At 38.7% G+C, this 15607-nt stretch overlaps 4 protein-coding genes across 4 annotated transcripts in view; 1 reads left to right on the top strand and 3 right to left on the bottom strand.

The window, feature by feature from the left end:
• Positions 1 to 4901, bottom strand: part of CBG07892 — a gene marked incomplete at both ends in the record, with an annotated part of 6059 nt that extends 1158 nt beyond the window's left edge. The window contains 10 exons of the mRNA XM_045243008.1: positions 428 to 688; positions 1228 to 1319; positions 2134 to 2223; positions 3071 to 3204; positions 3253 to 3540; positions 3636 to 3872; positions 3917 to 4244; positions 4286 to 4300; positions 4573 to 4710; positions 4755 to 4901. Coding sequence (XP_045093602.1) covers positions 428 to 688; positions 1228 to 1319; positions 2134 to 2223; positions 3071 to 3204; positions 3253 to 3540; positions 3636 to 3872; positions 3917 to 4244; positions 4286 to 4300; positions 4573 to 4710; positions 4755 to 4901 — 1730 coding nt within the window. The remainder of the gene's footprint in view (positions 1 to 427; positions 689 to 1227; positions 1320 to 2133; positions 2224 to 3070; positions 3205 to 3252; positions 3541 to 3635; positions 3873 to 3916; positions 4245 to 4285; positions 4301 to 4572; positions 4711 to 4754) is intronic.
• Positions 4902 to 5118: 217 nt separating this feature from the next.
• Positions 5119 to 6756, bottom strand: CBG25722 (the record flags this gene model as incomplete). The annotated part of the gene is made up of 7 exons (XM_045243007.1): positions 5119 to 5189; positions 5237 to 5272; positions 5331 to 5432; positions 6146 to 6223; positions 6265 to 6342; positions 6398 to 6514; positions 6651 to 6756. The coding sequence occupies 7 exons, from the start codon at positions 6754 to 6756 to the stop codon at positions 5119 to 5121; spliced, it is 588 nt and encodes a 195-aa protein (XP_045098732.1).
• A 2301-nt stretch (positions 6757 to 9057) lies between these two features.
• On the top strand, positions 9058 to 10242 carry CBG25721 (the record flags this gene model as incomplete). Its single annotated transcript, XM_045243006.1, has 3 exons — positions 9058 to 9103; positions 9213 to 9460; positions 10180 to 10242. The coding sequence occupies 3 exons, from the start codon at positions 9058 to 9060 to the stop codon at positions 10240 to 10242; spliced, it is 357 nt and encodes a 118-aa protein (XP_045098731.1).
• Positions 10243 to 10520: 278 nt separating this feature from the next.
• Positions 10521 to 14319, bottom strand: Cbr-spds-1 (the record flags this gene model as incomplete). Its single annotated transcript, XM_045243005.1, has 6 exons — positions 10521 to 10667; positions 11591 to 11736; positions 12228 to 12442; positions 12492 to 12607; positions 12771 to 12891; positions 14102 to 14319. 6 exons carry the CDS (start codon positions 14317 to 14319, stop codon positions 10521 to 10523), a joined length of 963 nt encoding a protein of 320 aa, XP_045093601.1.
• Positions 14320 to 15607: the final 1288 nt, after the last annotated feature.

The following is a 15607-nucleotide window of genomic DNA, read 5'->3' as shown; positions in this document are numbered from 1 at the left end:
TAAGAATCTAAGAATCTAAGAATCTAAGAATCTAAGAATCTAAGACTCTAAGAATCTAAGAATCTAAGAATCTAAGAATCTAAGAATCTAAGAATCTAAGAATCTAAGAATCTAAGAATCTAAGAATCTAAGAATCTAAGAATCTAAGAATCTAAGAATCTAAGAATCTAAGAATCTAAGAATCTAAGAATCTAAGAATCTAAGAATCTAAGAATCTAAGAATCTAAGAATCTAAGAATCTAAGAATCTAAGAATCTAAGAATCTAAGAATCTAAGAATCTAAGAATCTAAGAATCTAAGAATCTAAGAATCTAAGAATCTAAGAATCTAAGAATCTAAGAATCTAAGAATCTAGAAATCTCGAAATCTCGAAATCCAATGATCCAAGCATCCCAGAATCCAAAAATCCCAAAATACCAACACTCACAATGCCAATTGTTGCTGCTGACCGATGAATCCGCTGTGGGCGTGAGCGTGCTGTTGCCACTGCTGAATCTGCTGAAGTTTCTCAATCTGATGTATGGGCACCATGTCCACCATATGGTACACTGGAACCCCCATGGTCATCGTATGTCCTATTAATGCCTGTTGCAGGTGTTGAATATGGTGCATTTGTTGCACTTGAAGATGTTGGTGGTGTTGTTGGGTCATGAGAGCTTGTTGGATTTGGTGGCGAAGTGGGATGAGGCTGGAAATACTAATTTTATGGCTCGAGGAGGTAAAAAGTCTGAAAATTAAAAAAATCCAGAGTCCAGAAACCATAACCCAAAAATATTAAAATCCAAAAACCTATTAACCTCAAAGTCAGAATCCAAGATTCCAAGAATCCAAGAATCCAAGAATCCAAGAATCCAAGAATCCAAGAATCCAAGAATCCAAGAATCCAAGAATCCAAGAATCCAAGAATCCAAGAATCCAAGAATCCAAGAATCCAAGAATCCAAGAATCCAAGAATCCAAGAATCCAAGAATCCAAGAATCCAAGATTCCAGATTCCAGGAAGCTAGAACTCCAGGATCCTAGAATCCAAGAATCCAAGAATCCAAGATTCCAGATTCCAGGAAGCTAGAAATCCAGGATCCTAGAATCCAAGAATCCAAGAATCCAAGATTCCAGATTCCAGGAAGCTAGAAATCCAGGATCCTAGAAATCTGCAAATTTAGAATTCTACAGATCAGTGAATCTGTGGAATCCTAGAAATTAAAAAAATTCCAGCAAAAAAACTCACTATCCATCAGCGGACGCTGGAAGTGAGGCGATCAGCTGGACAAGACGAATTCGGACACGATCCAAGACTTGGTCGGTGTTGGTTAATGGCATCTGTAAATATAAATAATTGAGGTTTAAGAGACGTCTTCAGAAAAAAAGTGTAACTACAGTACTCTAAAACACCAAAAACAGACTAAAATACTGTGCTTGCTCAATGAGAATCCCACCCAAACTCTCAACTTTGAGCTCAATTATCTCATTTCCTGTGAAAGATATCAAAAAACGGTCAACTGACAAAATGAGTATCATGATACCATCAATATTTTATCAATCGGCAGATTTCTGATATCTTTTACAGTAGCTGTTATAATTGAGCTCAAAGAGCACTCATTGAAGCAAAAAAAGTATATGAAGCAAAAGAAGACTTTTAAAGAAAAGGAAACAATTACGACAAAACGATAAAATCGATTTTTGGCAGATTATCGCAGTTTGAATAGATCAAAATTTAAAAATAAAACTTGGATTCTGTGGGAAAATTTTTTTTGGGTAGATCAAACTTAAGAAGTTAAAACGAAAATCAGATTTTTCATTGAGTGGGATATGTAGATTTTGGGAAAACTGAAAATTTTGGGTGTAATGTTTGAAAACTTTTAAAAAATTAAGAAATGTTTATACTTAAAAGTAAAAAAAAAACAACAACAAAGTAAAGAGGTAAAAAACGAAAATGTGAAAACTTAAAATGCACAAAAATATAACATCGTCTATAGTAGTGGTCAATAAAATACACAAGGAAAAAATTTTTCAGTTTATTTTCAGCTATTTTTACTATTTTCAAGAGGTTGGAGCTCGGATGTCAAGGTTCTGATCACTTTGAAAAATTTTAAAAGGGTGTGAAACAGAACTAGATTGAAAATTTCGCACATACCGAATTTCTGGAAAATTCGGCCCTCTCCGTGAAGAACGGTCCCATCTTCGGACCACCGGTTCCAAGAATTTCGAAAACGGTCCCAACGTACTGAAAGCGGTCCCAAATTTCCAAGAACGGTCCCAACGGTACGACAACGGTCCCAACCAGGCTGACTCGAAAAATTGAGAAAAATATTTCAGCTACAAAATTGAGAATTTTGGTGATAATTGAAAATGTCAGCGCTTTTTTCTATGAGAATTTTCACTCGAAAAATAACACAAATTTTGAAATTTCGGTTGCCTAACAAACATGGCACCAAAATGCGTTCGTTTAAAATGATATTGACTTTATCTCAACTTTAAAAAATGAATTGAGATTTTCGAAAAAAGAAATGGGTAAAATCGAATATCCGATTTTCTGAAAAAGAGGTTTCAAGCAAGCCTGGTCTTAGGACCGTTATCGTACTGTTGGGACCGTTGTCGAAGTTCGTTGGGACCGGCGATCCAATGATTGGACCAGCGGTCCTGCGTTGGGACCGCTCTTCCCGGAAAGAGCCGAAAATTCCTAGTTTTTCAGCTATTTGTCAATTTCTGAAAGACACCCTTTTTGACCTGTTCATTACTGAAAACCTAGAAAAACAGATGTCTGGCAATGCGCTGAAAAATTAGGAACTTTCAAAAAATTCTGTGGATGCAAATTTTTCAATCTAGGTCCGTTTCATACCCTCCAAAATTTTCAAAATGATTGGAAACTTAAAAATCGAGCTTCAGACTCCTGAAAATGATCAAAATGGCTGAAAATCAACTATTGACCGGTACTGTATATCTCGATCTAGCATTGTCGTTCAGGCAACAACGTCTTCTTCGATTTCTCGTATCGCTTTTCTTGTTCTTCCGATGTCATCTAAATGATGTAAAACATGATTGTCCTCATATCTTTGAAAAAAAACCCTCACCGTTATTTTTCTTGAACTCTTTGAGGAGTTTTCGAATGACTTGTTTCTTCTGGTCTGTGTGGACCGATCCCTGCTGTACTGGCTCGATCCTCTAGCCTCCCGACGATCCCGATGATACGACTCTCGTCGACGCTCTGAAAGGAAAACACTAGTTCAGGGTGTCTGCAGTAATATGTACTCACCACGGAAGCTGATCCTGCTTCTCTCCACTTCCTTCTGTGTCCTCGGAGGAGAAATCGCGTATCTCGGCCTTCTATCACATCGCTCCGAGTGTATTCTTGATGACCGACTCAGCATTGTGCCTTCCTTGTTTGGGTCCAGGAGACTTTGTCCGGACAACTTGTTCATTTCCTGATCGCCGGAATTCCGCGCCAGGGCTCCACATCCTGAAACCTTCTGTACCTCTATTGCTTCCTTTCTTTCTCGATTCTCTCGTTGCATCCTCATAATCTCCTCAACTCGAGCGGGACCTGGAATTGAGGACAACTTGAAATCCAAGACTGTGTCTAAAGAAGGCCGGCCGCGGCTGGTCATGATACAGCCTTTGTCCAATCAGAAATCTTACAGCAGGACCGCATTTTTTCCAAGAGTCGAGTTTCTTGGTCTTCCTCCGTCACTGGTTCGGCTACTGGCTCCTGTTTTATGGATATCAACGGATCTCGACAAGTGGCAAATGCAGGACCTTTTGGGTTATGTGGAGCAGAGAATCGTCCCGCAGTGTCCATTTCATCAAATCCTGAACTCTTCATTACTTCCATTACTTCTCTTTGCATTTTCGTAATCTCAGCGACACGTTCTGGAACTGGAATTAAAGGTTATTATTATCATGTTGAGCCAGAAACTTACAAAAGCGTTGCATTTTTCTCAAGAGTTGTGCTTCGTCATTTTCGGCTTCGTCCATCGGCTCTATTTTTACGGACTTGGAAGTACGGTGTGGATTTGGAGATGTAGCTTGCTGAGATGGAGTTGTTGGAAGTGCAGGATCTGTTTTGCCAACTTCTCGTTGCATTTCCTCAACCTCGGCGACACGTTCCGTGTCCAGCAACCGATCTTTTTGCTCCTTCTCTGTCATCATCACGGTTTTGATTGATACCATTGGTGGGGGAGTTGAAGATGGAAGATCCGAAGTCGCCGAGTCCATCATCTCAGAAAAATCAGGAAATACGGATCGATTCTTTGAACACGGAGGCTGGTGATGGGCGTTGGTAGACTCACGAGATAGGAGGCGTTCTGAAAACAAAATATTTACTACTTTCAAACCAAAATAAAAGGAATCCTATGCAAGATATCAAATATGTGTGAACTGATAAAACGTTTGTGATTATCATCAATAGTTTATCAGTTTACGACTTTTTCGACATCTTCCAAAGGAATCGAGATAGATTGGCTCAAAGTTGGTGGTTCGGGAGGTCTTCGAGAGTGTTTACGGTATTTGAATATGAGAATGACCGTACCCCAAGTGCCTCCAGTTTGTACCTCTTTGTTAGATTGGTAGTGCGTACCTGTAGGTCTTCCGAAAGTTCGATTTCTAGATCCAGTTGAAGAACCTCTGGATCGATTTCTATAATATCCAACTTGGCTGTCTTGACGGATTTGAGAATGCCCGTCCGAAGAATGGCATCTTGAAGGATCGGACGAAACTGGAACAAATAATCGAAGTCATTTGAAAAATTGAATAACTGACCTTGGGAGGATCTCGAAGATTCGGGAGCCCTGACATGCCAAGGAGCAGCTGGAGGACGGCTTGAATCGTTCCATTTGTTGGCTCGACGAGAAAGATGAGAGGGATGGGGTGCGTCCAGACGTCCAGATTATAATGATTGCGGTACATTCATTAAAAAACCTGAAAATTGAAATTAAATCAATGGATTAGCACGAAAACCAAGAAAAAAATAGATCATGGTCAAGAGACCATTGAAGATTAAAAAGTAAAATAGGTTGAAAGCGATATGCTTATTTTGTAGATAAAATCATTAAACACTCTTCTGGAACTATAAAAATGGGGGTTAGGAATCAGTGGGAACTGCTTAGTGACTCCTGATCGATGCTCATTCTGGCTTATGAGATGTAGCATCCGCAGCAGCTCGGCGTCTTCTTCGTTCCAATCTCCTGCTCTCCTCTGAAAGCGATTCATCATTATTGTTCGCAGAATAATTTTGATCTTACCTCGAACACGCCTTTCAATTCTAGCCAGCGCTTCCTCTGAAAAGCCAAAATATATAAAAATAAAAAATATTTGAAATGAAAATATCCAAATTACCATCTTCTGCACTCGGCTCCTCGTCGTCCGAATCCCCAGTCAGGTCGATGATTGGGCCAAGCACCTTGGCTGGTTGTTTGGATGGAGCTGGAGCAGCTAAATCTGAAATGTGCCAAACTGGGATGAAGCTTATTTCAAGTTACCGTATTTGTTCTACCAGCCTGTTTGCCGAAAACACCTGGCTGGTGCGCCTTCGGAGCGATTTAACCTATTTATTTTACTGTTTGTCGCTTCGCTTCTCACTTTTTAAATGTCACGTCAATTCTAAAGTTCTAAAAGTTTATAATTTACCAGCAAGCTGGTGCGCCTTCGGCGCGATTCAATCTAGTTTTTTACTGGTTCGTAGCTTCGCTCTTCCCTTTTTCTGAATGAGTCACGTAAATCTATATTTAATTTTTAAGTTTTTCAAAAGTTGACAGACAGACATTAAGACGGACAGACGTGTGAAGCGTTTAAAATCTAAGGAAGATAAGAATGATGATCAGAAGCCCACCCCATAAGTGGAATTTGAGATCAATTATCTCGGTTCCTGTGACAGATATAAAAAAGTGGTCAACTGATAAACTATTTATCTTATTATTACAAATATTTTATCAGTTGACAGATTTTTGACATCATTCATAGGAACAAGTATAATTGAGTACAAAACGCATGTATAGAGTGGGATTCTATTAGTGCAAATACAGTAAGCCTTACTTCTGTGGTGTTGAGAACCTGCTTCGACTTGTTCCTTGACCTGTGGGCCTTTTTCCTCTGGATTCTTCTGTTGCTCATTGCCTAGGCAGAATTTTTTCCTTATATATTTTTTGACCTACCTTCCAACGGTTTCTCATAGAGAAACTTCCATTCCTCGTCTTTTTCCAGCTCTGGTCTTCGGCATTTCTCCGGATATCCTAAAAGTATACAACTTTGTAAATTCTAAAAGTCCCCATACCTCCGCGGAATCCAAAATTTTCCTGGATCGGGGTCTTTGAAGTCGGCGTCGGAAGAAGGGGCTCACTGGTCCGCTTTTCTGAAATGAGGTTCAAATTGAAGCTTCTTATAAACCTTCAGGTCAAACGGCGTACCAGTGTTCAGACGGTTCCACAGAACGTTTGAAGCAGATACTGCTTCTGGCGTTGGTCCAGTAGGAGCAGTGGACAGCTTTGGAGCTATGATGAGCCGGGGTGGCGGAATGCTCGAGCCTGAAAGAATCCAATATAAAGAGTCAACAGCTGAATGTCCCCAAGATTAGGCAAGACTTGGACTAATGAAATCTCCCGCATCTTGGAAAATTTGCCAAGCCGACAGACGACAGTATCCCGTAGAATGAAAACTCACAAAATTTAGGGGCTCTGCCAGATGCTGGTCCACTGGATGATCCGTCGGCTGGTCGCCTCTGACGATCCGCCCAACGACGGGATCCAAACGTCCTCGAAGACACCATCCGAGAGCCAGATGATCCACGCCGATTCGAATCTGAAAAAAAAAACAGGCGTCTTTCAAAAATCGACACATAGCTGAAAAATTTGAGATTTTCAAAAAGTTCTGTGAATGCAGAGTTTTCAGTATAGGTCTGTTGAACACCCTCCAAAATTTCCAAAGTAATTGGAAACTTGACAGCCGAGCTCCAGACTCCTGAAAGTGGTCAAAATCAACTGAAAAACACGTTGTTGTATATCTTATTGACCGGTATTGTTGACGGGGAGTCACCTTACAATGCTTACCATAAATAGACGGAACAACATATTCCGGACGTTGCATATTGAAGACGTGCAGTTGAAGTTTCTGGAATACCCTCAGCTAGACGAAACGAACAAGATTATTTCCATACACTAAAAGTCGATAAAAAACAAAAAAAGCGAGAGTTCGTGTGAGAAGAAGAGTGCGCAGAGAAAGAATATGATACATACACACACACGTTCACGAGAAAGTGCGAGAAGACGCCTGCGCAACGCATTCGCGTATGTTTCATATCCCAAGGAATGATGGGTGAGTAAGAGAGTCCGATATAGAAGAGCTGAGCTAGTGTACACTATATTTAAGCCGTTTTGTCTTGTTCCGAGTGAGAAATATCAAATAGTGGTCAACAAGCAAGGTATTTCTGATATTATGATAAATATTTTATCAGTTGACACCGTTTTGACATCTTTCACAGGAATCGAGATAAACTGGTTCAAAGGACACATATAGTATATGATGTTATTGGAGCAAAGCAAAACGAGCACATGATATGTGAACGGATGCTGAGAATCTATAGGAAACTAGCCCGAACCAATTCAAATTACCAATTCGCGCCTTTCTTTGGAAAACAAACAGAAGAGTATAAGTATGAGAGACTGTACAGACAAGAGAGACGACCAAGCAGAAGAAGAAGAAGCGAGAAGGTCACATCATTTGGACTAAGGATGTTGTACTTTGGCAGCGTTGAACATTTTTTAAATGACAAAGTCGTTAAAATTGGGGTTACAATAAGTGATTAATGTGGGATTTAATTGTAACGAAATGCCCTTTAACAAATTAGTCATAAAATTAAAGAAAATTTAAATGTCGTCATTTTGCGCAGAGACCGAGACAGTGTATGAATGGAGGAAAACGGATAGTTTGAAGGGACGAAAGCTGTAATTTGATCTGAAATTATCATTTTTAGCGGGTTGAATCGAAGAAGGAGACGGTGTTAGGACTTTATCCAAAAGGTTTAAAGGATTTTAAAGGTTGGGGGACATGAAAAAAATAATGTTCTCGAAATTCCGTTCAAAGATGCCCCTCGAGGAGTTGAACTTGTGAGGGCGATGATTGAGGATGCGGCGCCGCAACCGACTGAGCCACGCGGGCAAAGAGAAAGCGCACGCCCGATTGCATACATAAAGGCGAGGACGACAGCTGTACGCAGAGTGACATTAAGCGTTGTACACCGTCACGGTAGAATGCATACCCTAGCTACAAAAAAACTACGAAAAATCTCCTGTCCCCCCACCTTTAATTGATTAGAAAGTATTTTGCGGATGACATGATGCGAATGCTCATCAAACCGTCTACATTTCCTGTAAAATATATCAAAAATCTGTCGACAGGTAAATTATTAATTATAATTTCAGAAATATTTTATCAGTTGATCAATTTTTAATATCTTTTGAAGTAACAGAGAAATATGAAATCATTATCATCTTTTGATGATTTCATATATTTGAAAGAAACGAAGTTTTATTAGAAAAATAAGAAGTTTAAATTGCAAAAAAAGCCAGACCGTGCACTTTAAGCTCAATTATCTCGGGCTTTTTTTAAAGATACCAAAAATCTGTCAACTGATAAAATGATTATCATTGTAAGAAAAATATTTTATAAGTTGACCACTTTTTGATATCTTTAAATAAACCGAGATAATTGAGCTTAAAACGCACGTATAGGCTCGGCACCGTTCAGAGCAAATACGCTAATTTTATAACTACAAAAAAACTTCTGAATTATTGATGCTTTATTGAAATAGGTCCTTAAAATTCTCCTTGAAACTCTCCTTTTTTCACAAGAAAATTTAGAATTCACGCTAATTATTTTTTTTTAATCCCGTGAACTCGAACTAAAAAATAAATAAGTTACCAGAGAAACGGTCACCTGCTTGCCACGTCCCCACCGACTATGTTCGATCACTAGGCGGGGACGACGGCTAATCAGTCTCAATCTTTTTCCTATCAACCTCAATCTACCGTATCCCTTATACCGTAACTTGTTCCTGTTAAGACCCTTAAGGATGAGCCATCAAGGAATGGGAGATATCCCAATCGCAACCACTCAGCGTGAGTTTGAATTTCGGATAAGATACTGAGATTCTTAAGTTTTGGGATTCTTGGGATTTCAGGAAACTAGGAATCTGGGAATCTAGGAATCTAGGAACCTTCTTTTCAGTAGAACGCGTCCGATACTTTCTGAAGCGAAAATCGCCAGGAGAAATCTGTGAGGTGTCTGTGAAAGCTCCAAGAGGAAGTGACGTCATCGAAGTGGAGAATCATGTGCTCAACGAGATCGTCAGCACCGAACTGCAAACCATCAACGCCAGAAATCGGGCCAATGTGAAGATGTTGACCGGTTGGAATGATGATGAAATCACTCAACAAGTTTCTGCCATTCTGAAGGCGGCCAAGGAGGGAATGGAGGTTTGTAGGGGTACTGTAGGGATACTGTAGACAAACTACAGTAACTCTGTCTAACTACATTGATTATAGTGGTAAAAACTACAGTAATCCAAGGGTACACTTTCGAATTTTTTACTTTTCAAGTTTATTAGATCCATTGAGTTTTTTGGATTTTCAGATTGCGTTGAAATTTCAAAATTTCGGAATTTCACACGTTCAGAAATTCAGGATGTTAGATTTTTGGAAATTCTTCATGAAAGACAATTCAGAATCCTTGAAAACCGAATATTCAGTCCAAAACATTCAAAATTTGATTTTTTGAACTTTCTGAAAGTTTCGATTTTCTGAATTTCTAAATTTCCAGCCGACACCTCCAGAAGACAAGAAAAATATGCCGACTATTCGTACTACACCTGCCACCGTCAAATCGTCCACACCAGGATCTTCGATTCTGTTTCAGCTCGTCCGCCCGTCTCGAATCAGACCCCCTATTTGACCAAGCAGGGGAAGAATAAGGTGAATTTTGGGATTTTTTGAGGATTTTGGGGTTCAGAAATTCAGAATTTAATCTATACCTGAGAATCCTGCAACGTTCTGAAACTTTTAAAATCTTGAAATCCCCGAAAACACTTTGAGATCCCTTTGAAAAACTCAAAAAAATTTAAAACTCTAGAATCGAAGAGTCTTTAACATTCTGAAAATCCTAAGAATCCATCAACTAAACCAACTTCAGATTCCAGACGGAACAGCGACGACTCATCCCCTCCCTCTTTGACGATCGTATCTTTTATGCCTGTGACTGATGATTGCTTATGCTTATTTTTATTTGATTGTGCTTCGAATAAAGTTTCATGTGTTTTTTAAATTGATTTTTTACTCCTTCCAAAAACTTGGAACTACAGTAACCCAAATTTCAAAATTCCAAAATTCTGAAATTAAAAATTCAAAGCTCAAAAGTAACTATTTATTAAGCGATTTATCATTTCGAAAACAATTGGAGCTACAGTAACCCAAAGAACTACAGTAACCCAAAAGACAATAAGGCACTTTTTAAACTTAGAAAACTACAGTAATCTTTCTATTACTCTTTCTTCTTCTCCAGAGCGTTTCTGACGAACTGTGGAAGGACGAACGCCGCTTTGTGAACTTCGGAATTATAGAATCTGAGATTCATATTCTTGACTTGTTCATCAGAGAGCACACGAGCAGGAGTGGTGACGTCACGGGTCTGGAAGATTTGAAAAATTAGAAAATCAAAAGTTCCGAAATTCAGAAATTCAGGAATTCAGAAATTCAGGAATTCAGAAATCCAGAAATTCAGGAATTCAGGAGTTCGGGGATTTTAGGAATTCAGAAAATCAGAAATTCAGAAATTCAGGAGTTCAGGGATTTCAGGAATTCAGAAAATCAGAAATTCAGAAATTCAGGAATTCAGGAATTTAGAAATTCAGGAATTCAGGAGTTCGGGATTTCAGGAATTCAGAAAATCAGAAAATCAGAAATTCAGAAATTCAGAAATTCAGAAATTCAGAAATTCAGAAGTTCAGAAATTCAGAAATTCAGGAATTCAGGAATTCAAGAATTCAGAAATTCAGAAACCCCAAAACTTCTAAAATCTGAAAACCTCACACTGTCAAAGACACTTGACAAATTAGAAAACTACAGTAATCCTTCATCTTACAATCACAGCACACACAAAAACCAAAAAAATCAGAAAAAAAAATTCAAAAAAATATGTTAGTTAATATTGCGAAATCTTTCACAACAAAACAGCAAATTTTCTGAACTTTTTTCACAAAAAAGGTCTAAAATTGTCAATTTCGAAACATTATTAGTAGTTTTTTCACCTATTTTTTAGTTTCCCAAATTCTTCCATGAAACCTCTAATAAAAGGCCTTTCAACTTTGAGCTCAATTATCTAGGTTACTGTAAGAGATTTCAAAAATATGTCAACTAATAAATTATTTATCACAATATCAGCAATATTTTATCAGTTGATCACTTTTTGACATCTTTCATAGGAACTGAGATAATTAAGCTCAAAGTAAAAAACGCTTCTAAAAATTACAGGTTTTACGATGTTTCTTTTGAGAACCTCTCCGGACTTTCTCCATTTTTTTCTCAATTTTCCATAATTTCTCATATTCTCACATCACTCTTTGCGCAAATCAAGTATCCCATGCTTCCTGATGGATAAGTAGAGACGATCGATTGAGCGTAGTTCACTGTTGGAAAGATTTTCCGGTTGAACGCCACAAGATGAGCAATCAGTGGGAGATGAAGCCATACGGATTCTCCTGAAATTGTTAGTACACAATACAAAACCACACAACACAAACTACAAAAGCTACAAACTATGAACACGCCACCCAATTAATGTTGACTTTATCACCTTATCATTGGCACATATAACGTATCCCATGAGGCCTGAAGTATAAGTTGGCACACTGCCAACTGCATACTTGGCGTGCGGGAATAGTCGGCGGCAGTTTTGGATTACGGTAGTGATAAGGGATAGGTCCAACCAGGGACACTCGCCTAGAAAGTCGCCAGAAATATTACTCATTCAGACTGGAGTTGAAACTTCCCAAAAGTTTATTACACGATTTCCTCTACTCCTTAACCGTCAATTTTGAGCCAATTTATCTCGGTTCTTATCAGAGATATCAAAAAACTGTCAACTGATAAAATAATGATGTTATGATAAACAATTTATCAGTTGATAACTTTTTGATATCTCTCATAGAAATCAAGATAATTGAGCTTAAAGTGATGTCCCCTTGCTCACCTTGCGATGACAAAATACCATCCTCCTTAAGAGCATCTCTCAAGAGCTCATAGTAACTCTGTCCGAACAGCGACTCGGCTGGACCCACTGGATCGGAACTGTCAGTAATAATAACATCGAATTCGTTCTTGTGATTTTTCAAGAATTCGAAACCGTCACCACAGTAGAGATCCAGTTTCTCGTGGGAGAATCCGCAAGACATGCCAGGCAGGAATCTGAAAAACAGGAGAGGTTAAACGCGCTCCACTGTACTTTATGTCTTACTTTTTGGCCACATCAATGACCATCTCATCAATCTCACACATTGTCACTTTTTCGACGGTGTCATGCTTCAGAACCTCACGGAGAATACCTCCATCTCCTCCACCAATGATGAGAACCTGAAGTTGTAATGTGGAGCTCAATTATCTCTGGTCCTACATGAGATATCAAAAAGTTGCCAACTGATAAATTTTTTATCATAATGTGAGTAGTGTTTTATCAGTTGACAGTTTCTCGATATCTTTTGAAGGAACTGAAATAATTGAGATCAGCAACACCTACTTTCTTTGGGTTCTGATGAGCAAACAGTGGAAGATGAGCCAACATTTCCTGGTAGGAGAACTCGTCTCGTTCGGTGGCTTGAACGATTCCATCTAGAACTAGCACGTTTCCATAGGTAGTGCTGAAATTTGAATCTTAAAAAGATCTACGTTTTACAGTTCGATTTGTCTGAAAATGTTGAGTTTGAAGTGAGCTATAAGACTTTTGAGGTTAAGCGGTGTGCATGCCCACCCTATACGCCGTGTCAAGTTGGAGCTCAATTATCTCGGTTCCTTCAGAAGATATCAAAAATCTGTCAACTGATAAAATGTTGATCATAATATCAACAATTTTTTCACAGTTTATAAATTGTTGATATCTCTCATATGAATCGAGATAATTAAGCTCAAAGCTGGTAGGCGGCTCATCCGCGTAGGGTGGGCTGCCTAAGACAGGCAGAGTTTATCGTCTCCTGCTTAATACAGTAATTGTCAGAATGTTAAGTGTTTCATAAGTTTTTGTTGAACTATTTAAAAGCTTCAATTCACATTTTAGTTTAATTTGAAATATTGAGTTTGAAGCGAGTTATGCGCCTTTAAATACTGGATGTTAGCTGCGCCAGCTGCCTATCACGCGCGCTCAATTATCTCGGTTTCCATGAGAGATATAAAAAACGTGTCAATTGATATAAATTGATATTATTATGATAAAGAATTTATTAGTCGACAAATTTTGAATCTCTTATGTTAACCGAAATAATCGAGCTCAAAGTTAACAAATAGGAGGGCTGCCTATGACATGTGCAGTTTACCGCCTCCTGATCAATCAAGAAAATTCAAATTCCTGAGTATTTTACAATATTTTGTAGAACTACTCAAGAGCTCGAATTTAAAATTTAGTTTGATTTCAAATGTTCAGTTTGAAGCGAGTTCTGTTCCTTTGAATAATGTAGGCTGTGGCGTCTAGCTGCGCCCGCCGGACTGCCGCCCATGACGCGCACTCAATTATCTCGGTTACTATGAAAGATATAAAAAATCTGTCAACTGATAAAATGTTTATCATAATATCACCAATATTTTATCAGTTAACAGGTTTCTTATATCTTTCACAGGAACCGAGATAATTGAGCTCAAGGTTGACGGTTGGGTTGGGCTCCAGTACGGTAAACGGCTTCTGCTTAATCGAGGAAAATTTGAAGTATAAAGTGTTTTTATGGATTCGTAGAGCTATTTAAGAGCTTCAATTTAAAACCCAGTCAAATTCAAAATATTGAGTTTGAAGCGAGTAATGCGCCTTTAAACACTAGCGGTCTAGCTACGCCCGCCGGAGAGCCGTCCATGACAAAACCCTACCTCTCAAAAACGAGCACATCCTGATACTTGCTCTTCTCATGGAACAACACCTTCTTGACCTGAAGAGAAAACGCTTGGCCTGGCCATGCACCGCCCATCTCCTGCCCATCCGACTTGAGAAGTTTAGAAGAGGAGTCTTCGGGAGCATCAGGATTGCTCATCTTTTCCAAATCGTCTGGCGAGAACTCAGTGAACCATCCCTTGTGTAGTTTGTCCATGATTGAAGAGGGGTATTGTAGAGCGAAAAAAATTTTTTTAATCCTAAAGTACTGTAGAACAAAAAGATAGGAATGTTCCAGAAAAAATGGGAAAAAAAGAGGCTAATGAGCTGTGAAATGTGCAGAATGGTTGGTTGGTTGGCTGGGTCAGACGATTCTTTTGGTGAAGAGATAAGAGCAAAAAAGTGATAAGATATGATACGAGCATTTTACGATTTTTTTTTGGAGAAAGTGTACAGTGGAGCGCGTTTAAGCAAACACTGAAGAAGACATTATAAAGTGCAAATTAATGGAGAAATAATGAAATATGGAAAACGAAAAGCAAGTGAAATTGAGATTTTCTATTTTTTCTCGTTTTCTCTAACCCTCTTTTCCCTCTTCTCTCCTCTAAGAGAGCTCCTGAAAACCTTCTCTCCTCCTTCTGTTCCATTTTCCCTCGTTCCTGCAGCAAGTGCGCTCCACCGAACACCCATAAATAATTGGACCCGACTAGAGACCCTAGGGTAGCTACTAGTGGTCAAGAACACTTCTTTTTTCTCCTGTGGGGCACTGCTATACACATTTTTGTCATGGACACACACTGACGAGAGAGTTGCCACTAGCATGTTGGAGGAGGAGAGAGACGAGAGAAGCTAGACAACAAAATGAATGGTGGGACAGATGGTGACCTGCGTGACGTCATCTGTTGCGCCAGAAGGTGTTCTACGACTTCATGAATTTTGAAGCCATTTTTCATGAATTTTGAGCCATTTTTCATGAATTTTGGACCATTTTTCATGGATTTTGAGCCATTTTTCATGAATTTTGAAGGCATTTTTCATGCATTTTGAGCCATTTTTCATGGATTTTTAGTCATTTTTCATGAATTTTGGACCATTTTTCGTGGATTTTGGATTATTTTTAGTCGTTTTCAGCTGTTTTTAGTGATTTTCGGTCTTTTGGTTTTTCGCTTGAAAAAATGTAAAAAACCCCCAATATTTTTTAGATTTCGCTGCAAGACCCAACCTAACGAAAGATCAGGTTACTAATTTTTCGCAATTTTCTCAGTATTCTACAGTCAGTTTAAGCCAGTTCTGATCGTTGTATTTTGAATTTTGCGCCCTTGTTACACCGTCTGATGACAAAAAGTACATAACTATTATTCTTGTGCAAAAAATTGGAGTTGTGGCCGAATTTTCACACAAGGAGAATTTTCGAAAACACAGCCGGCAAACGAGTGCTACCGTAACCCAACAATAAATATTTTCGCAAAATTTTTGTCTTATTTTTTTCCTTTTTGTCGATTTTT

This window comes from Caenorhabditis briggsae (genome assembly GCF_000004555.2).
Source record: "Caenorhabditis briggsae complete genome, chrII, whole genome shotgun sequence".
Lineage (NCBI taxonomy): Eukaryota > Metazoa > Nematoda > Chromadorea > Rhabditida > Rhabditidae > Caenorhabditis > Caenorhabditis briggsae.
Note: the sequence above shows the minus strand (reverse complement) of the source record. Positions and strands in the feature narration are given on the sequence as shown.